Source organism: Crocodylus siamensis, chromosome 9 (genome assembly GCF_052110815.1).
Source record: "Crocodylus siamensis isolate JL-2025a chromosome 9, ASM5211081v1, whole genome shotgun sequence".
Taxonomy (NCBI): Eukaryota; Metazoa; Chordata; order Crocodylia; family Crocodylidae; genus Crocodylus; species Crocodylus siamensis.
Genome location: NC_143403.1, coordinates 11,797,172 through 11,824,326, shown reverse-complemented (window position 1 = coordinate 11,824,326; position 27,155 = coordinate 11,797,172). Strand labels below are relative to the sequence as shown.

Below are 27,155 nucleotides of genomic sequence, written 5' to 3'. Positions count from 1 at the left end.
TCCCTCTCTCAGGTGTATCCATTAGAGTGTGCCCAAAACTACTCTAAGGTATACAGAAAACTTACTGTTGCTGGTGGTGACACCCTCAAGCACTCTGTGCTGCTCTGGATAGGTGGCTTCCAAAACTGGAAGCAGTATAGTTGCTTTCATGCAGTGCTGAGTAATGATCCGCCGAGGGTGGCTGCAATTACATTGCTTTGAGTTTAGCAGGTGATTGACCTGGAGCTCCACCTCATGCTGAGGTTGCCAACCCCAGCCACAGTAGCTAGCGATGGACATTCAAAAAACCTGAGCCTAAATTGATTCAATCTTTGCAGGTTAATTTAAGCTGCCTAGGTTGAATTGATTTGCAAGTGCATAGACAGTCCCTCTGGACTGAAGAAATGCAGGAACATGCCTGCAGTGGTTCAGGCTAGAAGCTGGGGGGCACTAGACCAGCTCTCCCTTTCCTTCCATAGTGCTGAGCTGAGGCAGGTGTGGCTAGGCACCAGCAGGCTGCTCTGATTAGGGGTGGGGTTTAAACCCCCACCTTGCCTACATGGTCCCAGGCTTTTTCCCACTTGCTGCTCAAGGGGCAGGAGTGTTACCAGACCCCATCCCCTTTCTAGGAAAAGGGCAGGGGGTGTGGAATGCATGCTTCTGTTGATGATCCTGAGCTTTTCAGTCTCCCTCTCCCTGCTTCTTCATACTGTCTGCAGCAAACCTGACAGGCGAGGGAGCCAGAGGGGAGCTGATAACACAGCATTTAGGAGGGACATTACTAGCTGACCTGTTAGATCCAAAAAGCCCTAAGCAGACACTGTCTTGTCTGCCATCGTGCTGTCCCAGTGAAATTGGAGACACACACAGATGCCCCTCAGTATTAGCTAGGATACCACATGCCTAGTGTTCATGGGGCTGGGGTCCATGCTGTAGGAGATGGGAGTGGGGGATTCTGGCTTGAGCAGCAAACGGGGAGGGGGTAGGGGAGTCGTTGAGCAGGGGGAAGCCAGGCAAACCCTACTACGCCTGCAGTCCCTGCCACATCTCTTGATAGGGAGGAGAGGGGTGGGGGCAGTCCTTGTTCTCTGGAGCAGGCAGCACAGCCCAGCCCAGGGCTGCAAACATCTAGGATGCTGGGGGGACTCTGGCTTTACTTAAACCAGGAAGGGGTCTGGGACAGACATTGGATAAGCCAGTTTGACCCAAATCAGTTAAATCTAATACTACATTCAGCCATTTTGAAACTGGTTTATGTGCACTGAACTTAGGTTCTGTTACAGGTTTAAACCAGTCACTGATCACTTAAACCAGTTTATGTGTAATGTCTAGCCAGTAAGTTTTCTCCATGTAGACATAGCTTATGAGCAGCTACAGAACATTATTTTGAGGTTGGATTATCTACAGAGTGCTATATCTCAGTGTAATGCTGGCTGCCATGGTCCAGTGATTGTACAGACCTGTCTTCAGTAGCTCATAGTGAGTGACACACTGATTTTAAATCCCCATCTATACTGGAGACCAGAAATAACAGCCATTAGATTAACATGGTTATCTCCCACGTTCTTTGCTGTATTAATCTGCATGGGTTCAGATGGTTGAATAAACATCCAGACTATGTTTTACCAGGTAATCCACATTTCTAGAGCCAGGTAGAACCTGCCTCTGTTAAGACTGATTTGTATTGTGGTTTTATGAGCTGGCTAATATGATACTAGTTTGTAACTTATCATTATGTATAATTTGTATTCGTGCTGGTGTTTAAATGGGGTTTTCTCAGCATTATTCCCCTTCTCGTCATTGGCCCTGGGTCTAATTTATGAGACATTCCTTTATGCTGCCAAAGTACATGAGTGTAAATGAGAATTAGGTCCATAGGGTGTCCATTCTTCAAAATCAGCAATACTTTGGGTACACCACTCAGAAACAGGCTGGTTTATCTGCTGTCAGGAATAATAATAATAACAATTCTGTTTTCAGCCTGCAGGATAGTTGCCCTGGAACCAAAGTATGTACATTTGCGAACTCTTCCATCCCTGCCTAATCTGGTGGGCTCATATATGTCTATTAATATTTGTGAATGTGCATTTATGTTATAAATATGTGTGTGGATGTTTGCTTATTTCTATTTACCCTGTTAACTCTTCCAAGTCAGTATTGTCCAAGGAAGCAGCTGTGATATTATGAAATGCATGCTTAGAATCATGCCATTATGATGCATTAGATATCACAAGTAAATCTGGAAGACATTTTCTGGAACCTGTGAGTCTGTGGAAGTTTATGAAAAAATAAACTTTTGAGCTTTGGGCACAAATTAGCCAACATTTTCATGTGAAATTGCACAAAATCATATTAAGTGATTTCAGCAAACTCTTTTCCTCAAAGGAAAGATTTATAGCTATGTATCCTGGAATATTTCTAAATGTAAGAGACTGCAAGTTATCTTCATCTGTTTCTCTTTAATTATGAAATGTAATGGTCTTGTTAGTATATAACTATATAAAAAGTGAAGTGTTGAAGTATAGCAGCATTTCTAGTGCTTTGTTACCTACTAAGGAGTTTACTGTATACCATTTCTGTGTTTGGCCTTATATGTTTCTCTTTGTAATCCAAATAACTTGAAAATTCAATACTTCTTTTTTTTTTTTTTCAAAATTTCCCTTTTCTTTATCCAGGCATGCAAGACACAGATTAAAATAAGTCTGCTAAAAAAACACTTGTACTCATGTATGGCAGTATAGTTATGTTATAATCAATATCTAAATCCTTCTCACAATGTATATTTCAGTTCTCTGCCTCTCACTGATACAGCAGTTACCTTCCCAGTGGTTTTTATGTTTAGCTCAAAAGCTGCCTGCATAGCTGATGTTTATAGTTGTTAAATTCAAGATGTGTTTGACAGCCAGTTGCTGGAAGAGAGCTTTCTATTTGTACTGCCAGGTTTGCACGTATGTGGTCTTTAGTGCACCCACTTCACGTACGTTCAGACACTCAAACATGTATAGTGGTGATCTCGACCCCAAAAATATTTACCTTTACAAAGTTGTCCTTTTTTTTCTTTGAGGTTAAATATTTAATATCATGAAGTATAAGAACACACTTCATGTGTGTTGAAATTCTAGCATTAAGAAGGAAGACATGCTAAATATATTCTCTCTGGCAGCCTACCAGTCATTATGTACATGGCATGTTCAGAAACTAATGTTATGAAAGCGGCTAAAAGCATAACATTTTGGTAATATTCTCAGCAGGGTAATGCAGAATTGTAAAATGATGACAACTTAAATATGCTTAAGTAAATAGAAACATTATTTCACCTTTGACCCAACTGGCCTATTGTGATTTTCTGTCTTTGTTAATCTCAGCTACAACTTGTCTTGCTTGACAGATTTAGTAAGCAGCCTTCAAATTAATGCTGTGGGTACATAGTTATTAACTTTTTATCCCTATTCTGCTATCCTAGGAGTGTGTATTATTAGATACTGCTATGACATTTACTTGAGAAAATCATTTGAAAAAATACAGAAAGGTCTTGCTGTTCAATTGTAATGTACTCTGCCTGAGTATGTCTGCTAGTAAGTTACAATAAGCTTTTAGAAGAGGAAAGTGGAAATGCAGCCCAAACTACATGGAAGAAAAGATCAGGACAGTGTGAATAAACAAAAGGATAAGGGAATCCCTGTACACAGGGATCTTTTCTCTGCCTGAATGGAGAGGATTAGCTGTTTCTCCAATACTCCCCAATCCTAGTCTCTGGTCCCCAGTGGGGGGAGTCTGGGACTTAAGTTTGGATCCATGCTGGGGAAAAAGAAACACCGATCACATCAGAATGGGAATAGGTAAGCCAGTATTTGACTATTCATGCTTCCAGCCTCAAACTTGTACAATGTAGGCTTGTGAAATAACTAAATACAACCGATTTGATCTGGTTTATCTGGATTTTCTTTTCTGCTGTGCTTGGGTCTTGGGAACAGCTGTTGCACCTGTTAGTTTTGCTGAAATGGAGATTGTTATGAGCTGCCTGAAACCCAGAGGGTACAAGCACAGGTCACAGAAGAGAGGATTTGGGAGGAAGACCTAAGACAGATTGTTGTGTTGTGAGTTCAGTTCAATGAATCAAGAGCCACTTTAACAAAAAGGTTTCTTTATTAATACCACCATCATTCAGACAGCCATGAAACTCTTCTCTCTCAGCTCTGTTCAACTCCGCCTAATTCTGAAAGACATTCAGTCCTCACATCTTCCCCCCCTTCAGGTAGAAACACAAACCATTTTAATCAATAATTGTACATATAAATATATAATTGACTTGTGTGTGTCTATTATATATGTATAAAATCATATACATAGAAGTCAACTCTTTAATACACTAACAATTTTCAGTCAGTCTTTGGGGGGCCCTTCATGGTCTTGCAGATCTGCAAGGCATCACACTAGTCCCTGCATTATCTTTGTACGGACTCTACGCTGCAGCCAAGTAATGAGGTCAGCAGCACTCAACCCCCTAAGCAGGGTCAGCTGAGCCTTAGCCTGCTGATTGGTTCTAGGGCAGCTTTTAAGGAGATCCTGAAGCACCTGGCTCCTGCTGCACACTAAACTGGCTTCAGGCTGTGAGTAGCTTTCCATGGTGCCTGATCCATTTTCTCTGCTTGCGTACTCAGCCTCTGGACTTTGGAAGCCCAGTATGACCACAGCTTACTTCCTGACATCTGCTTCTGGTAACCACCTCTTGCCCAAACCCAGAATTGGAAGAGGTAATAGGTACTTATAACACAGAACTGAAAATTCAGAGATCCACATCCAATTTTGGAGACATAAAAGATTTTCTTTTGAGAGAGACTCATTGTGGTAGGCATGATTTCAGCCAAGAAGAGCCTTTGTCGAGAGAAATAGATCTAAACCTAGAAAAATGCCTCCAAGTAGAACAGAGCTGGATTGTCCGGAAAAAAAAGATCAAGGTAATGATTTCTGCTAGTGCAGAACAAGTCCACAGACAAAAGAAAAAAGAAACTTAGAAAGCAAGACAAGAACAGATCAACCAACAATGGAGACATCTTGCTACAACTGCAAGGAAAATGCAAGGAGGAAAGAAAAATGCCCAGCCTCTGGGAATGGGGGTGAAGGACACACAAGCATTTAAGCTATTCATGAAAAAACAAGAATAGTACTACATGCAGTGATTGTGGGTGGAAGGACTTCCAGTCAAGAGCGAGTCTGGGGACTTTAACAGATACAAAGACCCTAAATCCTTGCACTGGAGAAGATTATTAGCTGATCTGTGATGCTTGCAGCTGTGCTCTTTGACCAATTCAATGCCAGATAAACTGTAGAGCCAGATGCAGTAGAACAGCAGTTCTCAACCTATTGAGGGACCCCTTCGTAACATTTGTTAACCATTTAAAAAACAAATTCAGTGTTTTAATGCTTGCATCCCTGCAGAGGGGCTAGACAGGAACAAGCTTGAGACTACACTTCTCTGTTCACACAAGATTATCTCTTCACACAAGCACCCTTCAAAAGATCTTGCAGCACCTCAGGATGCTCTGGCATCCTGGTTGATAATCGGTGGAGCAGAATCCCAGCAAATACTGGTAAGTAGCCATAACATACTGGAGATGCGTGACCTAGTGCTTGTCATCTACAGTAAAACAGTTTGGAGGCCAGTGGAAAAATACAATCTGTCAATATGAAATCCATGAAGTGGATGTTATGAACCGGAGTTTCTAGAAGTTGACAGAGATTGACGCAGAAGACTGCCACCCACTGTGGTCACCAGGGCATATTCACAGTGGGCCCTGTATTGCATTCGAGCAGAAGAACAGAATACATTTCAAGCAGATGGATCTCTAGAGGGCAGATCAAATTTAAATAGCCCTCTCCCTCTCTCTGCTGCACACAGCCTTGGCAGAGCCTCTGCAGAAGGAACTGATGAGCCTCTGAAGATGGGGTAAAACTATACTCACAAAAACAACAGAGTGGATCAGCAACTTGGTGGCAGTCGCAAAATTCTGGTAAATTGATTTAAAGAGCAAGTGAACAGATCTGTAGCACACCTTGGCCCCAGGTGCAGCCAGTTGAGACTTTGAGATGCACTCTGGGGGTATCTCACATATTCAGACCACTGAGAACCAGCTGGCATATGCCAAGAGCCAACTCCTTGGTTAGCACATCAGCCTAACCAGTCTCACCTAGGTCTTTTCAGCTCTTAGCAGAGGGGTTTTGCCAGCTAAAAGAATCATGCCCTTGCCCAGTCATGCAATCAGAAATGATAATTCCCCCTTCCAGGGAAGAGGGCCTGCCTGGCTGGTTAAATGCTCTGAGATCACAGTTATCACTGACAATAAGTATATTATAAAAGATAACAAAGATTTATTATAAAAACAAGTCCATCATAAGAAATCAGCAACCATATATTAAGATACAAGTAGAGTTACAAGAGTAAGCAAACAAAAGAAAATATCAGAACAATAATCTTCATCTGAAACCCAAGGCTATTGCTTCTACCCAGCTCCACAAGTTAGAAAGAAGCTCCTGCCTCCCTCTGCACTTTCTGGCATCCTACCACTTCTCCTGTTGGTCTGAATATTCACCCCCCTGGCTGAGGAACTCTAGGGTTTCCCTATGTCCAGGAAAACTAAAGACAGACCCATGATACCCTGGCAAGGTTTAAGTACTTGTCATTATCTGGCCTGTTCCATTCTTCTATAGAATTCTTGGAGATCAAATATGTGTATAACCTCCTGCCTCTTTAATGTATGTCCATTTGATCCATCAGACATGTTTACTGACCTATGCATGACTGAAGGAATATTTACATCTTTTCAGACATAAATATGACCAGTCCAGTCTTCTTTTCTAATCAAATATTATTTGGGTAGAAGATTATTTCCCTTAAAAAGCAACTCCTCTGTCTGCTTCAGGTCTTGGCACCTAATATTGGCACCCAATGTGCATAGCTTTGCAAATATAAATTGTCAGTCTTTACTTCTCCCTACTATTTTGGCTCTTGGTGTGAATAGGCTCTGTCCCCAGTCTTGTCTGTTCTGTTTGATTGGCTATCATACAAAAGTATTGAATTACATTGATGAATACCTCAAAATATAGCAGGTTCATGACAAAAGCATTGACATAAAGTCAATACCTGTTACCAACAACTGAGGACATACCACCTGATTTATTGAGGGCAAAAATGTCCACTGTGTGTTAATAGGTTCTGCCATACTAAGCTAGATGATATAACTCTAACCACTGGACAAGTTGTACCTCCCCTTTTGGCAGGTGCTACCGGGGATGGATGCCCATGGCAATGTTTCCCAAACTTTTCCTTCCCATGGCACACTTACCCAGCTTTTTCGGTCCCATAGCACACACGCCAAATGTGGAGCGGGGTAGGAGGAAGTGGCAAGCAGCTGAACATGGAGTAGCGACGGGTATCGGTGCGGGACCAGGCTGGGCCTGGGAGCCACGCCCCCCCAAGATTCCAGGGCACACCTGAATATGGCCGACAGCACACGGGTTGGAAGATGCTGGCCTCTGGTGTAACCTGAGCTTAGTACTAGAGGGTTTTTCCAACTCTAACAAATGACACTCTTTTTGACAGAGAAGGACCAAATATCCGGGACCATGATACCAAGACACAGAAATTCCTGAGCAGAACTTCTGAATATTAGGCTAAATGGAGACTAACCAAAGCTGGAACAAGCTAAGGTCTTTACCTTGGACTACTGAGAGACTCCAAACAGACACTGAGAAACTTATGAAGGGGATGTGAAGGGAGTCCATTGATCTATAACAAGGGTCAACTCTTTTTTGAGATTTTTTTTACCCATCTCGTAGTTGCCTGTACACCTTTTAAATAGTGAATAGTCAAGCATGTATTGTAAGAATTGTCAGGGAGCCACAAACAGACAGAAATTTGCACAAGATAATCATAAATGATGCCCTGGAATACTGCAGCCCTGAAGATCAGCAAGAGATACAGTAAGTGAACTACAGAAGGTGGCATTTGAAAGAGTGTTGATGGAAAGCTAGCAGGCTATAATGAAGACAACCAAGAGACTACTGGCAAAGGAAAAACAGACAGGAATGGATCCCTACCTGGTAGTATTAGACCATCAAGCAAGACAGAAGCCCAGCACAGGGATGCTGGGGTAGACTAGAGAATCAAGTTTGCTTTCCAGGAGGATAGTTTCTCTAGCCTAGTGGAGAAATAGCAGACAAGACCCAGAAGCAGTAACGTGAACTCCAAGCTTAGCAGGTAAATTACAACAAAGAAGCCAAAGACCTTGGTTGCTATGCACAGAACATGTAGGGTAGTGCAACAGGACACTCCCTTACAAAATGAAGGGAAAAACAGGATAGTGGCAAATTCCCACCAGCCTCCATCACAGTAAAAGAGGCAGGGATTTGAAGAGATGAAGAGCTTTTATTTAATGGCCATTAGTGGCGTGGAAACATAGTTTCATAGTTTCTAGGGTCGGAAGGGACCTGAGCAGATCACCTAGTCCGACCCCCTGCCATGGCAGGAAAGAATACTGGGGTCAAACGACCCCAGCAAGATGTTCATCTAACCTCCTCTTAAACACCCCCAGGGTAAGAGCCTGCACCACTTCTCTTGGAAGTTGGTTCCAGACCCTAGCCGCCCTGACCGTGAAGTAGCGCCTCCTGATATCCAACCTAAACCTACCCTCTGCCAGCTTGTGACCGTTATTCCTGGTCACTCCTGGCGGTGCTTGGGGGAACAGTGACTCCCCCAATGCCTGCTGATCCCCCCTAACTAAGTTTATAACAGGCCACAAGATCCCCTCTCAGCCTTCTCTTTTGGAGGCTGAACAGGTTCAGGTCCCGTAGCCTCTCCTCATAGGGCCTGCCCTGTTGTCCCCTGATCATACGAGTGGCCCTCCTCTGGACCCTCTCCATGCTGTCGACATCCCTCTTGAAGTGCGGCGTCCAGAACTGGACACAATACTCCAGCTGCAGCCTGACCAGTGCCGCATAGAGGGGGAGGATCACCTCTTTGGACCTGCTCGAGATGCATCTGTGGATGCATGACAAGGTGCGGTTGGCCTTCCTGACTGCCTCTCCACACTGCCGGCCCATGTTCATCTTGGAGTCAATGATGACCCCGAGATCCTTTTCCGCCACCGTTCTGACAAGAGGGGAGTTCCCCAACCTGTAGGTATGGTGCCTCTTCTAAGGAGCCCTCTTCTAAGGAGCATTCCTGCTAGAGAGCGTCTTCTCTTTTAGGTGCATGGCCAGTGAAGCCAAGTCAGCGGCCCTCATGCACAAGATCCCCACATCAAAGTATGGTAAGGCACATTGGGGTGAGTGGGTAGTTTGGAATGGCGGGGATATATCTGGTGGTGTTATGACCTGACTATATCCTGATGCATGGTAACCAGGAGAAGAATAGCGGTCCAGCATTTGAGGCACTAGTCTAGAAAATAGGAAACCTTGTATGACCCCACCACAGACTTTTGTGTGTCTTTTGGTAAGTCACTTAGCATGTACCTCAGTTTCCCATATGCAAAATGGGGGCAACTGTATTTCTTTTCCTCATGATTTTATGAGAATAAAAAATATATTAAAAATGTAAAAAATATATTAAAAATTGTGGGGTGTTCAGGCACTATGGTGGTGGGACAGCATAAGTAAAACAAATGGCTAGACAACAGCAAATTGTGGAAATGCTCACTGTTGTCCTAATCAGCTGTGGGGGGCCCTGGCAACCTCTGACAGGTCTACAACTGGAATGTGGTTATTTTGGGTGGGGGCCAGTTTTGAAGCCTGTCACGGGGGACCCTCTCTATGGCTTGCCTGAGGCAATCAATGTTACAGTCAAGAGCACACAAAGAGCTCTTACAGAAGTTATTAATCACACTGTAACTTAAAGCACTTTACATGCAGGGCTTAAATTTACAGCATTATGTAAAGTAAACAGACAGTTGGTGTTTGATGGGGGCTCTGAGCCTCCATGCACTGACTGAGGCCAGGAGGCAGGGAGCACTGTAACCTGCTCTGGCAGCCGGGCCAGCTGGTCTCTCCAGGCTTGCTCTGATGCCCACCTGGAGATGCCAGGTATTGCCCTGTGTGGAGGAGCTCTCTTGGGGGTAGAGCTCCTGAGCAGTGCCATCAGGCACTGGGGAGCTTCTCCCTGGGGTTAGGGGTGCTGGCCAGCCCTCCACTCCCCACTTCCTTCCCTGGCTGCACAAGGAAGAGAGACTCTGCCTCTTCCCTGTGGCACACTAGGGACATGAGAGGTTACTCTCACAGGGAACAGTATACAAGTTCCCTAAGGCACTCTAATTTAGAGCATGTGTTACCTAATAGAGTGAGGGTTACTTTACCATGTGATCAGCTATTTTCAAAACACTGCAGCTGTCCACATGTGTTATGACATGGCTGTAGAGTGTTTTCAGAGGCCAGATTACATGCACAGTATCACTTCTGTCTACGTCAAAAAACGGGTTCTTGGTTTCCAATCTTGTTTCCAGCTTTTTCAGCTTATTCTGGTACATCATAAGGAGATTATGAGAGGTAAGCAATAAAAAGAGTTTTGTGCGCAGTGGTGGTTTGACTTAAAACAGAGACAGAATTATCAAATCAAATGGAATAAAAAAGCAGTGGCAATATAAACACAAACAAAAGAGAAGGCATCAAGGACCAAAGTTTCTGAAAATGCCAATGTAGGAAATGGAGGCAGATAAAAACATAACGTTATTGGAGATGGTGTGACTTCACTTCTCCTTGAATATTGGTGTGAAGCTGCATTTGAAAAGTTTGAATGTTAAGGTGTGATGTTTATGATAGAGGCTTCACACTATCGTCCTGTTCCATCTGACATCATTCAAGGTACTAACATTAATTTAATTGATGACAGGGCTGTGCCACGAATCTGTCATTATTCTTGATGGCAATGCAAATTATTTGTTTCTCCTCTCCCACACTGTGCTGGTATAATTCCCATTATTAATAATGGGAGCAACATATCCATGAAGAAAGTAATAGACTCTATCAAACTTCACTTTAAAAATGCCACAGTGGCTGTGTCTACATGAGCAGTGGACTGCAAAGTTGTCACTGTGCATAAGCAAGTACTAAATGACTACACAATAACTGGAGTTACTGTACAGTACCATTGCCGCACAGTTTTTTTACTGATGTTGATGCACAGTAGCAATGAGCTACTGTGCAGTAGCTTGTTACTACTGCATAATATCGTTGCTGCACAGTTAGTGCCTGGCAATGCTATGACATGGTAGTGACAAACTCATGTAGATGCATCCATTGGGCACGTTCAGACGAGCCCACACATGCCTCTTGCCACATCTCAAAGCAGTTTGAGACATGGCAAGAGACAAACTGGGGAAAAAAAAACCACCTGAACATCTGACAGCTGCTGCTGCTGCAGGGGTGAGCTGCAGGCTCTGTGAGGGTCTGCAGCCCTGCAAGGAGGAGGTTGGGCCCTGCGGGGAGCAAAAGCAAACATCAGAACATTTAGATATTTAGAATTTATTTTATTTTGATGATGAAGACACTGATAGGCTTCCAAATTGCTTTAGAAGTGTACATCTATCAACAAAACATTGGCCATCTGATTGCTCACTCTCTCTCTCTCTCTCTCTCTCTCTCTCTCATATATATAATGGTCTTTTGTTTTAATTGTGGAAGAACATGGATTTGGGGGTATTTTTAAATAGTGAATTTGGAATTTTTTTTATCAGAGATTTTGGAGTTTTTAAATAGGGAACACCAGTATTCCTGCTAGTGAGGCAAGTGGCAGGACCCAGGCAGAGATGGCTGCTCAGCTGGAGGTAGCTGACCTCCTGGCCACAATTTTGGGCTAGGAGGACATGCTCTGACAGTTTTAATCAGGCCACCACACTGAGAACATCTTCCGGATGATAGCTGCCCAGATGGCAGGGTGGTGACACACGGTAATAGTGCCATACAAAGGCCAACTGTGCAGCCACAACCCACTGGCAGCTGGCCCAGAGGTGCAGATGCCTCTGCTGCCACCATGCGGTCCCCATCCGGGTTTGGCAGGTGCACAGCCTTGGGGCCACGTGCTGTTGCAGGTGGCAGCAGGTCATAGCCAGGCAGCAGCCCTTACTGCCAGGTAGCTGTAGTGGATAGAGGGTGCAGGGAACTCTCTATTTGTATCATGGGCCCTAAGGCTCACCTGGCTAACTAATGGCCCCTAATATATGGGGCCAATGGGTGAATGATGCAACGAAATTCTTAGAACAACAAAGCCAAAAAACAGGACAGGAGTAACATAAGGGACAGAGGGTCAAAACGTGAAAATGCGTGCTCCTGAGGGGGATACCGAGCAGAGTCCTCTGGGTTGCACCCACCGGTCCTCAAAGTCATCTAGGGAGCTGGTGGATGCCTCCCAGTGGTGCTCCACCCAGAAATGTGTGCAAACCAGTGCTTGGAATGCAACCCCACAGTCCTTGGGCACCTTCCCGGCCACAGCCTCCTTCCTGCTCATGTACAAGGCCCACTTGGCCAGAGCCAGGAGGAGGTTGACCAGGAGGTCCTGGGACTTGGTAAGGCTGCGGATGGAGTGTCCAAAAATAAAAAGGTGGGGGGTAAAGTTCATTCAGAACCTCAGGAGGAGGTTCTGGAGGTGTAGGTGGAGGGGCTGCAGCCTGGCACACTCCAGCATCATGTGCGCCAGGGTCTCCCTCTGCCCATGGAAGGGGCAGGAGACAGGGGTGTCTGTAAAGCTCACCACATGCACGTCTGTGGCCATGGCTCCATGGAGGAACCACCAGCTGAGGTCTTCAGTTGCTTGTGGGATGAGGGTAGAGTACAGGCTCAGTCACTGGAGTGCCCCAGGAGCTCCTGTCTTTTTGTATCTTCCGGTGGACAGAAGCTCCTGAGAGCAAGTAGTCCTGAGCTGCTTGCCAGGGCTGGTTTTTATACTGCTGGGGCCAGCACGTGTGCTGACCCCAGACTTTAGCTCCCCCTGGCTGCAGATCTGGGAGGGGCAGGCAGGGTTATTTTCCTCCAAGTGGCACAGCTTGCCCCACGCCAAAGTGTATGTCCGGCCACATGTGCTGAGGCAAAAATTTGTAATGCTCCTATCTGAGTATTTGCCTGCATGTGTGGATGTGCTCATTGTGTACAAATGAATTGCAGCCTATCTTAAGCAGTATTATAGTGAACAATCACTTAAACCTTGAGTCACTGATGAATTTATGCATCATCTGTCAGGGGTCTCAACTCATTGTTAACACAAAGAAAATTCCTTCTTTAGGTCCTCATAATTTTTATATATCTAGCAAAACCAGAAGGCATGTGGGAAGAATAGAAAAATAACTAGGAACACAGTATGAGAAAGATATTACAATTATTGGGAGCAGTGATGTATATAAATGAATGCAGGAGCCATTAAATCTTTCAGCATTTTTACAGAATGAGGTAGAGCGCCTTAGAACCCACAGAGTCTTGTTTAAATGTCCAGAAAGCTAAAGACTGTATCTGGGTTCATTAAATGAGATCTGCCTCTGAAATAAGAGATTTCCCTTGAGGATTTTCTTGCAAGGCACTGAAAAGAGGAGGAAGGAAAAGTGCATTAGGATAATATTTATATATTATCTTACATATTAGGATATACACTATATAATGAGTCTCAGAAAAGTGAAAGAAAATCCATGATTCAGTAGTTGGGCCCTTTAAAATATATATATACATATTGGGAACAGCCCTTGATGCTTTCACAAGGTTTGAAATGCAGATTGTGTAATTTCCTTTGAAAGAAGCGAAGGGTAATGCCTTTGTAATTATACATAGATGAATTAATTATTATCTAATGAACTCAAATAAAAACTTCATTTCATGGGGCATTTTCTTCTTTTCTTAATTAAAAATATCCAAGAGCATATTTTAATGGCCTTGGTTTTTCTCTTTGTATTATTGCTGCATTTATAGATTTTTCAGCCCCAAAATGTGGAAGCCAGGGTTATAGTTTTTGTAGTTCATTCTCTGATGAACAGTTCAACCCATTGTGACCTTCCTTATTTCTGAACTCATACATAAGCAGAAAGGTCACAGAAGGACAGTATATAGTGTCTTCCCTTGACAAGTTAAGGTAAGTTAAGAGAGAGCCAATACCACATCTACCCATGAACTGGCTAAGTTAGCTGTCTGGGAACACAAGAAAGTACATTGCACCCTCACATGTTTAATACAGCCTCAAGACCAATTCCGGTCAAACTGTTTCTGGGGCTTGCACAGCAGTATGATTACCACACACGATTCTTCAGTATATAATCATTTTGTTCTGGATATTTGTTAGTGGTTGAAAAAAAAGTTGTTTAATATCTACAAGGTAGGAGAGGTTGATATGGGTTGAACAGTACCACTATTCCACCATATTACCTTTTTTATTGCACAGTAGTACTTTTAAATCTCCAAGAGAGCAAGGTCTGTTTTTGTCTCTGCAATTTCTCTCTTGCATTGATTGTAATTATGCATGTTTGTAATATATGTAAGTACAAGACTATAAATATATGCTGTATATCTGAATAAGCATGTTGGCGACACTTTTAGATATGCATTCAGTATTACTGAATAATAATGTTAGTACTGTGGCTGTACAGTGCGTGTGCTGTTGTTAATAATAATATTGAATCCATTGATCATCAGTTGCATTCTAACAATGAATACCAGAGGAATTGATAATTATTAGAAATTATAGTGTTCAGAAAGATCTTTGTGAATTAATTCCTCCTTTCTGCATAGAAGTGATATAACATGTAAGGCCTGAGCTGGGGGTATATAGAGGACACCAGTAAAACATTACACAGGACATGCGTATCATTATTAAGATTAGGCTGTGAGGATGATGAGTTAGATCATGGATCTTGAGGCAACTCATTGGCAATGGGAGGGCTTATAGTTGGTCCTGTACAGGTGGAGGCTGTGACAAACATTTAGCCTGGCTATGAGTAGAGGGGGGGTAGATTTCCATTCCCGGGGGGGGTTCCGAAAGCCTGATTGACTGGGTGTCATTCAGGGGAAGTGAATGTCACTGTCTCTGAATAGGATTACATTTTCCTGTAAGCATGTCTTCTATTTCCTCAGTCCTAATTTAGTACTGGAATATGAGGGCCATATATTGGTTTCTCCTCATTCTTGTTACATTTTTCAAAATTGTTCTGAAAAATAGGAGGTCAGTTTTCACGCTCAAATGTAATGAATAAAGCTACAGCTGTGGAAAGCAGTTTCACATCTCCAACACTTGTGGGGCTTTTTCAGCAGAAACTCATATTCATTTATCCTCTTGATTATGTCTCTCTGTCATTCACCTAGACCCTATATAATTATGTGTTTAATGATCTTTAACCTTCACATGAACACAGCTTGCTGAAGCTCGACAATTGCCTTATATTATCATTCATGTCTCATAGAATAGAGGAAATGTTACTTGGAAAAAAAACCCTGTGCTCTCTGACTTAGAACATCACTTTAGTTTTGTGATTTGACACTGTAACTTGATGATGCTAGCTTAATCCTAAATCAAAATAATGAAATTCTTTTGAAATGTTAGCTCCTTGCTAGGTCATTCATTGTTGTGTTTCAGTATTAAAGTCTAAGCACTTTAGTGTCTTAAAAAGCTTTTCTGATCTTTCACCTTCGATATTCACTGTAAAGAGTTCATACAGTGATTACAATGAATGTCACATTTGCTTTATATATTAAAGGACTTGAAACATATAACTATCATTTTTTGGCCCACATTAATTTTGGGAAGAAAAAGTTTAGTAGATTAGCAGATAACTGACTGTAATCAATTTCAGCTTTAAGGTTATAAAATGCTTTTGCGAACTCCTACCTCTTTTTTAAATGTATTGTCTTTCATCTTATTGTGCCTCAGCATTATCTTGACGTGTTCTTTTTTGAAAGGAAGGGGTTTAAATATCCTGTTTCTGCAATACACTAGTAGTAGTACAATCGAAACCAGTGTTTCACTAGTTCGTGGCTACCAAACATCAAGACAGCTTACTGGGTCCATATTAATTTAGCCAAATTCTGGTTCAGGGATCAAAGTTTTCCTCGTATTATTCAGGAATTCTTATATTTACGTTTGCCCTCTCCTCCTCGTTATCCAAGACGAAAGAGCAGTCTTTGCTTACCCGCACACATCAGGTACTGCAGGTGCATTGGGAAAGAATTTTGGCCCATAATTAATTGGAAATTCAGAATATATGTTCTCATAATATAGCTGTGATTCAGCACGGTTTTTAAGCATGCTTAAGTCAGTTGGACAAAAGTCAATATCTAAGTGCTTTGTTGCACTGGAGTATGAATGCCCAAAGCTATTTTCATTAAGAAATCAGTCATACCCAAGTGAGCATGCTCAGAGAAAACCCAAGTTTTTAATGTAATATTTTTTAGGGTCTCATGTACTAAGGTATAAAGTCACTACTACATGGTTGATTGCCCTTCAGAGCACAGAGGGTGAAATGTAAACTGTTTTGAAATCAAAAGAGAGTTTTGCTGTAGGCTTGGTAGTAGTGGTTATTTACTGTGTGTTTTATGTTAGTGCCCAGGGAGCAGCTAACAACAGAACTTTGTTGTGTTGGGAGCTTGTAGAGCCTGAATAGTAGACAGGCCTTGGTCTTAAGAGCCTATGATCTAAGTCAGTGTCTTCCAACTAATGTGCCATGGCACAAAAGTGTGCCATCAGAAATGAGCAGGTGGGCCACAGAATTTTGCCTTGGCAATGCGCTACATACAACAGGTATGAGGACGGGGAATGCTGTAACAGGTGTGCTACGGAAACATTTTATTGATGTAATATAAGTGTGCCTTGGGCTGGAAAAGTTTGGGAAACACTGATCTAAGTAAGTATGGCAAACAAAGACAGGAAAAAAGACATATGGGAGTTATCATGGCTTATAAATATCATTTTAGTTGCATGATTTTTAGATTGCTTAGGGTTTGGTTTAGCTAGGAAGATGTCAGCTAAATAGAAAGGCAAATTAAAGGGAGGTGGGTGAGGAGGACAGGAGAATAGAGAAAAAGGAATAGGTTATATAGGCCATACAGCATGCAATTGAGTTGAAGTGCCAAGATGCCACACAGAATGTCTTTGTGAGAGAAATAAATTACTTGCATCTATACGCTGGGATGCTGTTTCCTCTTTATAATCCCTGATTGCCCAAAGTTCAAACTACAATATAAATGCTAGAGTCAGCTCCAGAAGACTGGAACTGATTACAGCTGTGCCCACCACATTTATTCTGACATTGAAAGATTTTTTTGGATAAGGTGCTCTTACCCTGTTGTGTAAACTGTCTTGTTGTCATGAGAGATGCAGTGTAAACCGATATCTCTGAACAAATAGGTTTGATATCATTTATGTATATCAGCTGCAGGACAGGGTGGCAGCCAATACTGAGATAAGGCTTTTTCCATTTCATTGTATCTTTCTGTGAAGACCACTGCATGATTGTTGCTGGTTGCCAAGTTATGCGAACATGAGAGCATCTTTCGTGAAGACATGCATAATATTTAATGCAAGTTACACTTTTTAATTGCATCTTATTCAATTTCAGTTCTTAATCAATGTGTTAGAGACAACAATAAGCATGTACATAAACTAATATACTTTTACAATGGGCTTAGTATCACTTAAAATAAATTGTACATCTGTATTATATTAATTACAGCTAGTGTTGACAGTTCTGCATTTGGTACAGCAAATGTCATACTTTTCATCTGAAAATTAATTAATTGATGTATACTGATAATTTAGGGCTCGATCCTGAGCCCACTGAAATCGGTGGAAGTCTTTCCGTTAACTCCAGGGTTCAAGCCCTTAGATAGCAAAGGCTAAAACGTAAAGATGTTCTGTTTCGTTTTTTCTTCTATATTATTTCAGACTTTTATAATTCTATCTTCTCATTTGTTGAAGCACAAAATATAAGTTAAAAATGATTTTTTTTTTTTCTTCTGGGGAAGAAATTGTGAAGAAAAATGTGCCCCCCAAAAATAATTGTTCTCTGTTTTTCTGGTAGGTTGTTTTCATAAAACATTCTTTCATGAAAACCCTTTGGGAACAAGGATTTAAGAGTCTTTTTTTAGTTCAGTAAAACAGCTGGGATGAAATACAGTTGTAAGATTTTTGGTGATGCTGTCAATTAAAAACATTTACTGAAAGGAAATTTGTCAAATGTGCTAACGTAATTTTTAAACACCCATCACTTTCTGAAATAAGCTGAAAGAAATGCATAGAAGTAAGTAGCTAGATTAAAAAATATATTGTTACTAATACTTAATTTGCTCTTTGATCTAATTGGTTAAGGACATTTAGTGCATGTTCATTTTGGCTGATAATAGATCTTGAAGACATTTACATTTAGGAACAGGAATTTTAAATATATATAACATCTGCTTTTTAAATAGAAAGTCTAATTATGACTATGATTATGCTCAATTTTGATTAGTATGCATACAAATCCCTGCTCTCCTTGTGTATTCAAGCTGTGATATGGATCACTGGAGCTAAGATTAAAGTACAAAAGAATCACTTGAGAAATGCATGGATGGACCAATGTGGAAGTAAATGCTCGGTGTAATTTTTATCACAAAAATGCTTATTTGTCATTTTAGCTACACACGGACTTGGATCCTGGAAGCAGCAAAATCAAATACATCCTGTCAGGAGATGGAGCTGGGACAATCTTTGTGATCAATGACAAGACTGGAGATATTCATGCTATGAAACGACTTGACCGGGAGGAAAAGGCTGAGTACACACTAACAGCTCAGGCAGTCGATAGGGATACAAACAAACCTCTGGAGCCTCCTTCAGAATTCATTATTAAGGTTCAAGACATCAATGACAATGCACCAGAATTTGTTGATGGCCCATATCATGCCACTGTTCCAGAAATGTCTGTTGTGGGTATGTATGCGTAACTATTCTAAGAGCTTTGAAAAGTCATCTTTCAAAATAGGCCAGCGTGCAGATGGCGATTTGTTGATGAAGAAAAAAGAAATATTTATATCCTTTCTCTTTCTAATTTGCATTTTTTAAATCCCGTCTTGGCCAAAGCTCTGAACTGTAGTACAATAGTGTGAGTGCCCCAGTAATAAGAAAATGACTAACAGTTGTAATAAAATGTTTTTCTTTGCACAACAATACTTCAGTGGGCTATATTTATATTCTACTTACGATACTGTAGTTAGAGTATTGTTATTGAGGGGGATTTATCAAGATTTGTTCCAACATGCCATTCTAATCCTATTGATATTTTGTTGATGCTTAATTATCTCTCTCTGTATTTCATGCCCAGATGTAGCACTTGCAGTATGTGGATACATACTCATTTATTTTCCTCCAAGTGCAAGTGTAATCAGCCAAAAACATTAATATGAAAGATACTGTGTTGGGGAACTGATGGTAGGACTCTACAGAGTGGACTTAACCAATTAACTATATGATATGAAAGAAACATAGAATGGACATGTAGAGAAAGCTGAGGGAGAGGGAGGGAATGAAGAAAAGTATGTGAAGGAAAGGCAAAATAAGAAAAGACTTGAAAAATGTTTTTATTATTCATTTTGTATTTGCCTTATGTTTATTCTTATCTTTAGTTCATCGTTTGTTTTTTTCTGATAGATTAATATATTTGGTTCATTTTGCATGATTGATATGTGTTTTTATGTGTCTACATCTGTAACTATTATCATGATGTACTCATATAGCTACCTGGGTACTTATAACTATACAAGGCATTTCACTTGTGGATAGCTGTAGAAAATAATATGCAAGATGTAGCTATATAAGTATATCATGTTATAGCTACAAGTTCCCATATAGCTATATAAGTATATCAGCTATATAAGTACTTATAAGGCAAACCTTGTCCTATCCTAGAATTCAGTGAATAATAGCTGGAAGCAAGTCTACCAAACCGGTTGGATTCATTGTACAGTAATGTATAATTCAGTGTGAATGAAGGTGCCAGAATGTAGTCCCCAGATGTTCCCCAATATTAAGCTGAAAATAATGTGTTTTTCAGCTATTGTTCCTCTGCCATAAGGCTGTTAAAGCAAGATGCACATAAATGCCTATTTGAAGGAGTGCCAAGCCACCATACAAACATAGTAGTGCCCTGTCAAAAATGTTTGAAAACAGTATTCTGTCCTATTACTGTTGAAAAAATTTAAACAAACAGAGGAGTGAGTTGTTCCAAATCTAGCAGTAGCAGACCCACAAGCTCTAGCATGGTTCAGGTTGTATTTGCCTGTCAATTATAATTCTTCACAAGAGTTGAAGTCTTGGTTGTTTTGAATCACTTCTGCTAAAACTGTATACGAGTTTTCAGCCTGAATGTCAGTTCCTTTACCAAAACACAGGTTTAATATGTTAAGCTGTTTTTAATTATACAGCAGCACTAACATAATGTGGACCTGGTTTCAGATGATATTTTTTTTTGCCAAGCTCTAGGCAAAGAAAAAAATGGCTTAATTAAATTTGAAAAAAAAGAATAGAGGAAGGAAATTCAGGCAGTTAATCCTTATATGAACAGAGTTAGTTTAGTAATGCTACAAGGAAAACCACAGAGAAATTCAGAAAGGGAAAAAAATGGTTCTTGAGCAAGGATGTTACCGTTAAAAAATTGTACAATATACATAAACACATGCAGCACTATATAAAATGATTAAAACATAATTTCAACCTGAGAAACTTCCAATCTAAATAAGAAGACAAATAATAGACAAAGCCCTAGTCAGCAGATCAGGTGAGGGACAATGTGGAGATTTTTGATGGCAGTCACTGAAAAGAGGTAATTATGGGGAAAAGAGAGTGAACTCAAGAGAAAGAGAGATGAGATGGGAAAAGGCAATAAAAGTTAAATGATTGGGAAAAGTGTTAGGGGAGAAAGGCTGTGGTGGCCTAATGGAAAGAGAAGGGAAATTTGGTAGGACTGGAAAATGAAATTAGCAGCAGGGTTTCAGACTGACCAGAAGGGGAAGATCAGAGATAGGAATACAGTGAAAGGCTTGAGTAATCTAAGCAAGTTACAACCTATATAGATGGTAGATGGGCAAGACCATTAACAGGTTCTTTTTGGTGGCTATTCAACAAGTAACAGAAGTCGGCAAAAACTTCTGATTTGTGGAATTCCCCTCTCCACTTATCACGTGATACATCTTTACATCTGACCTTCCAGGCCCCTGCCTGCGTCTGTGCTGTTTTTTACAGTTTGGCTCATGAGCGCATTATTTTCAAATACCGCAGTCAATTTTCAGTCCTAAAACAGCGGGGAAAACCTTCATTGAAATCGGCCTCAAGTCATCTAAAATGAAGGCCTGGGTGTAGAATTATTGCATCATTTGTGCATTTGTGTTTCATTTCCATTTCATTAAAGGGTATATTTGTAGAGACTTCTACTCCATTCTGTTTTTTCAGGCAGCCTCCTCTGGGGATGTTTTCAACCTATGACTCCAAAGAAGCACCACTGCATGCCACCGTTCTTTCCTCGCAATACAAAACTTAATTATTACTGCTACTCTTAAACCCAAAGCCTCTGTCCAATTGCATTAGTTGAGTCATAAACGTCATAAACAGCTGTTAAATCAGAGCAGCATACACAGTCATTCGTGTCTCTTCACCTCTGCTATGACTAAAACACAATGCTGACAGCTTGAAAATGAGATTGTTTACTGTTTTACCAATGTTGTTGTTACTGCTTCTGCTGCTCTCCTTCATCTTTTAAACCAATTGGAAGCTATGTCAAGGCCTGTAGTAAATATAAATTCTTTTAACTTTCTCTGGATATCATTATGTCGTATTTTTAATCAGTCTTATTTTGGGGCCTCACGCTTCTAGAAGGATGTGTACAGGTGGGAGTCCAGCAGAAAGCTGCAAAAATGAATAGAGGCCTGGGAAGCATGACCTGTAAGGAAAGGCTGAAAGAATTAGGATTATTTAGTTTGATGGAGAGGCAACTGAGGTGGGATTTGATGACAGTCTTCAGATACCTGAAGGGTGATTATATAGAGGCTGGAGATAGACTGTGCTCTGTGGCCACAGAGCACAAGACAAGAGGCAATGGACTCAAGGTGCAGCAGAAGACATTTAGGTTGGAGCCTCAATCAGCTTTCTGATTGAGAAGGCAGTGAAGCACTGGAACAGCATACTTTGAGAAGTTGTGAAATCTTCATTTCTGGACATTTTCAAGGGTAGGATAGACAGATACATGGCTGGGATGGTTTTTGTCAGGGATGATCCTACCCTGATTAGGGAGCTGGACTAGATGACTTCCCAAGGTCCCTTCTAACTTTACAATCCTGTAATCCTATAATCTACTAAGAGTTAGGAGAGAAAGAGACTTCATGCAATTAGATGAACTGCTGTACTGGGCTATCAGTATTTCACTTCCATTATCTACTTACTTCCGTATAAGAGATCTCCAGCCTCATTTTAGTCTTGATGCTTTCCACTAAGGCCATTGTTATTACACTTTGCTTTGTTCAGGACAGGTCAAAACTTAAATGAAAACATTCTTTCCTTAGACTGCTATAACAAATCAAAATGTTCTGGGACTGGAGAGCCTCGTGATATGTGTTCTTATGCAATGAAGATGCTGTACAAGGCATTTCATTTCTGGATAGCTGCAGAAAGTAATATGCAAGATGCAGGTGAATACATTAATCTCTCAGAATTGCACAACTAAAATGTCATTCTTCATTGAGATCCCAGCATAGTGTAGCTTCTCTGACAGATAATATATGCAGCTGATATATCCTATACTGGTGCTAATACATTTCTTGTTTGCCAGCATTGTACAAAACATACAGGAAAACAAAATTGCGGTCTCAAGTATTTACCATATACATTATATAAGGATACAGTCAGTATATACTCTTGTACATGCCTGTCTAGCTCATAGATAATACACAGTGCATGTGGGGAAACTGGAGTTTTACAGATACAAATATACCAGTGCTCATATAAACAGTATATAAACATGCAGTTATAAATATAATCTAGTATGTATAGGTGTTATATGGAAGAAAGCTGGAAAATCCTGTTTCCCTACAAAAACTGGAGAGTGAGATTTGCAATGTTTTCCTCCTGCTACATAGATTCAAGACGATGTATATTGTAGTGTGTTATCTCCTGCAGGAATAATGTTCACTTTTCAGCAGTCTTCACTGAACACACACCCACATACACGCTGGATGGTGTGTACAGTCATTGTATTCAGAGATATTTTGAAATCATTTATGTCTCTTTATGAGAGAACACTATGTTTCAGGAAAAATAAAAGTCTTGAGAAATGCACAACATTTCCCTCTTTATTTCAGTCTCCCGGCTCCTCCTCATGACACAATAATCTCCCATGTCCCACAGAACTGCTTGTGAAGACTAGTAAAGTCACTCAGACAGAATGGCGAACTCCCTGTTTGCTCAGGCAGAGCATTCGGTACTGCTTTAACACAGCTACAATTTCTTGATGGACCAGAGTCTGATAAGCAGAGTATACATCAAATTTGTGACATCATATGGTAGTGGAGCTGCTAAGAGCAGTGCACTTGAAAGTCAGAAATAACCAGCTTTCAGAAGCTTTTAAAATACATTCTGTAGAATTGCATTTAAGCTCTTTTAGACAGAAGGGAGCCAATCTTGAAAGAATCTGCCCATAAAGATCCCATAAAAGAGATCCAGATAAGCATGGTAGTAGGAAGAAAGAGCAGTACCCATGTTTTCTTTAAATGTATCCATGAACAAGAATCGTAGACTGCTAGGGTTGGAAGGGACCTCAGGAGAGCTAGGCAGGATCATCCTTGACTAAACCATCCCAGACAAGTGTTTGCCAAACCTGCTTTTAAAAGCACCCAAGGATGGAGATTCCACAACCTCCTGGGTAGCCTGTTCACATTTTTTACTACCCTCATGTTGGCACTGGATTTATGACCCAGATACTAGGACGAAATGGCACCATTTCATTTTGACTTTGGTTTTGACATTTCAGTGGAACAGTGTTTCATTTTGAATTTCATTTAGTTTTGAAGCACTGTTCTGTTTCGTTTCGTTGAAACTGTTTCAACGTTTTGCCCATAGGCTATAAGCTTCATGGGGAAGCACAGAACTGCCTATAGCTTTGTTATTTCTTGGCAGATTTAGATGAAAAGAGCAGAGATAGTAGCCCCTTCCAAGAGCATGAATCCTGCCAAGTTTCAAGAAGATAGGTGTAGGAGTTTCTGGGAAACTGTACCTCAAGCTGCTGCCAAGCAAAACTCATGTCATGTGTGTTTGTTAAGGCACAGCAGGGTAAAAACTGCAGGGATGGTATCCCGTTATATGGCCATGAAGCCTGCCATATTTTAAGGAGATTGATGCAGGGGTTGCTGGGAAACTGCACCTGAAACTACTGACGAGCAAAACTCATGGTGTGTGACTGTGTGTGTTAAGGAACAGCAGAGTGAAAACTGCAGGCATGATAGCCCCTGCTGAGGCCATGAAGCTTGCCAAGTTTCAAGGAGATAGGTGCAGGGCTTTCTGGGAAACTGCACCTCAAGCTGATGACAGCAAAACTCGTGACAAAAGTGACTAAATGTGTGTGTTAAGGCATAGCTGTTTTTCCATCCCTACCCCACAGCATTGGGATTGGAAAGGACCTCAGGGAAAGATCACAGTCACTGGCTAGCTACACATGTGAATATTAGAGCAGTCCTTCCCCCCTATCCCCCCTCCCTCTCCTTAATTTCTGTTTGCCTGCAAGCAAACCCAGCTTCAAAACTCGAAATGTTTAGAAACATTTTAAATGTTTTGACTGCCTTTGTTTTGTTCTGAGGCTGCTTTGAAGCCTTTCGTTTAATTTTGATTTTGCTGGTTTGAGCTTGAAACCAGTTGAAACAGCATCAAAATGAAACACCTAGCAAAATTTTGCAGAGCCCTACCAGATACCTTGTTCCAGGCAGACCCAAACCGTCACACCAAGCATGACCTTTCCATTTAATAATAGGTGAATTTTATTGGACAGTGATAGCAGATAAGATTAATACAGTCCTTGAGCTATGATCAGGGTCAAAGTCAATTTGGCCAGTACACAAGCTTCACCCTGAGGTTATCTCTTGAGTGTCAGATGTCAGCAGCCTGGAGGTCAAAGGCTGAGGTCCACCCCCTGTAATGGAATGGGTGAGATGGGCTGGTGGTGGGCTCTGTCCATAGTAGCCTGGGGTTCCCCTCTCATGGACCTTTGCTGCTCTGAAATCCTTCCTTTTGTATTCTTTCTTCCCTCTGATGACTCTTCATCTCTGGGCATCATTGATTGGTTTCCCTGTGGTTGTCAGACTATCCACATTCTGTCCTGTCAGATCGTATGCACACATCCTAATTTGGGCTTTTACTGGTCTCTCCTAATTTGGTCCATCTACCAAAACTGGAAATCCCAAGGGCTCTGCAGCTAGTCACTGTGACCTGCAGAGTCCCTTATCTCTGTTATGGAACTGTATGTGTCTTCAATTTCCTAGCTTGTGTGTCTGCTGCTGCTTGTCTGTGTCAGACACAGCCGGCCTTGAAGGAAACTCATCACAAACAGGCTTTTAGAAATCAGTTAACCCTTGCCATTGCCTTTGACCATTGCTCTAATACAATATCTCCTTTACCTACAAGCCAGTTCCCAAAAGCAAATCTCTAAATACTATTTTCTAGCCATTATGTCATAGCAAGAAGTGTCTTCTTAATATCCAACCAAAAGTTTCATTGCTGCAATTTAAGACCGGTGTTCCTTGTCTTGTTCTCTGCAGCCACAGAAAATAGTCTCCATCTTCCGCATAACTGCCTTTCAGGTATTTGAAGATTGTTATATCCTCCTCTGTTTTCTCTTTTCCTGATCAATTAATCCTAGTTTGTTCAGCCTGTCCTCATACATCATGTTTCCCAACCCTCTAATCATTTTGTTACAGTCTGCCCGACTCTTTCAATTTTTTCCACTTCTTTCTTCAAGTGAGGGTTCCAAAACTGGACTCAGTATTCCAGGTGAAATCTTACAAGTGAAAAATAGAGCAGGAGTACAACTTCCCTTGATTTGTAAGCGATGCTTTTATTAATACAATCCACTAAACTATTGGCCTGTTTGCAAGAAAACTGTTGTTTCATGGTCCATTGTGACCTCCAAATCCACCGCCCCCTCCTTTTTTGAGTATTGCAGCCTAGACAATCATTCCCCAGTCTGTATTGCCCAGTCTCCCAAAGAACTAGTATTCCTTGCATAACACCAGATGAGATTACCATACTGAATGGGAGAGTGAGTGACAGCTTAAAAAATTAAGAATGGCTATAATAAACTGAACTAATACCATATATTTCCTGGAATGTATTGAAGGGATGCTGCAAGTATGGTTACTGGCACTGAACTGGATGCTTTCAAATACTGTATTTTCAGGAACACCATTCAGGGTTGGAATTATCAACTAAATTTAATAGAACTTTTTGCAAGACCTCAAGAACGCTAAGAGTTTGGGGGTTATATTAGGGGGAAATATTTTAGAATAATTTAATTTGTCTCCATTAAAAATAGGTTTACTAGAAAATAGTTCAGAATTCAGTTTAGTGTGGTTTAATTTCATAAAGCTATACCGTTTCATCAAAATAAGTCCTTGGTTGCCTCATAAAGCAGTAGTCACTGCAATAACTTCAGTGACTCTGTTTCGTATATGTTAATAATAGACATGTTTCATGTAGGTATTCATTCATACAAAGAGCACACAGTACCCGTTGTGTGTGCTTTTTCCCTTTCTCCCATAGATATTAATTCTATTTCAGTTATGAAAGGTTTGAAAAGGGAACATAATCACTGAATATGTCACAAACATGCCAATTCTGCAATAAACAGTGATAGAGTAACCTGGCAAATTGGTAAGTTGTGATAAAACCCCCAAGATGTAACACTATCAAGTCCTACCACACTATTGTGCCCCCCTCCCCCGCTCCGTACTCATTGATTTTTAAGGCACTGTGCATGACTGTTAAATCAATGATAGTCTGTCACAAAAAATGTTGACTAAACGGGCTACGTTACTAGGGTCAACTACAAATTAACCCAAAGGGTAAACTCAAAGGTAGTGCAGGAGTTCAGAAAAAGAAATAGCAGATGTTGTAAAATATGGCTACAATGTAACAGGTGTTAGAAAATGTGTAT

The 27,155-nt window shown here is 41.1% G+C and overlaps 1 protein-coding gene across 4 annotated transcripts in view; it reads left to right on the top strand.

Moving 5' to 3' along the window:
* The window catches only part of CDH8 (cadherin 8), a 219,460-nt gene that overhangs the window by 68,883 nt on the left and 123,422 nt on the right, over window positions 1-27,155 (top strand). For all 4 annotated transcript variants that reach the window (XM_090062129.1, XM_090062127.1, XM_090062126.1 and 1 more), the window contains one exon: window positions 18,607-18,901. In XM_090062129.1, coding sequence (XP_089918255.1) covers window positions 18,607-18,901 — 295 coding nt within the window. The remainder of the gene's footprint in view (window positions 1-18,606; window positions 18,902-27,155) is intronic.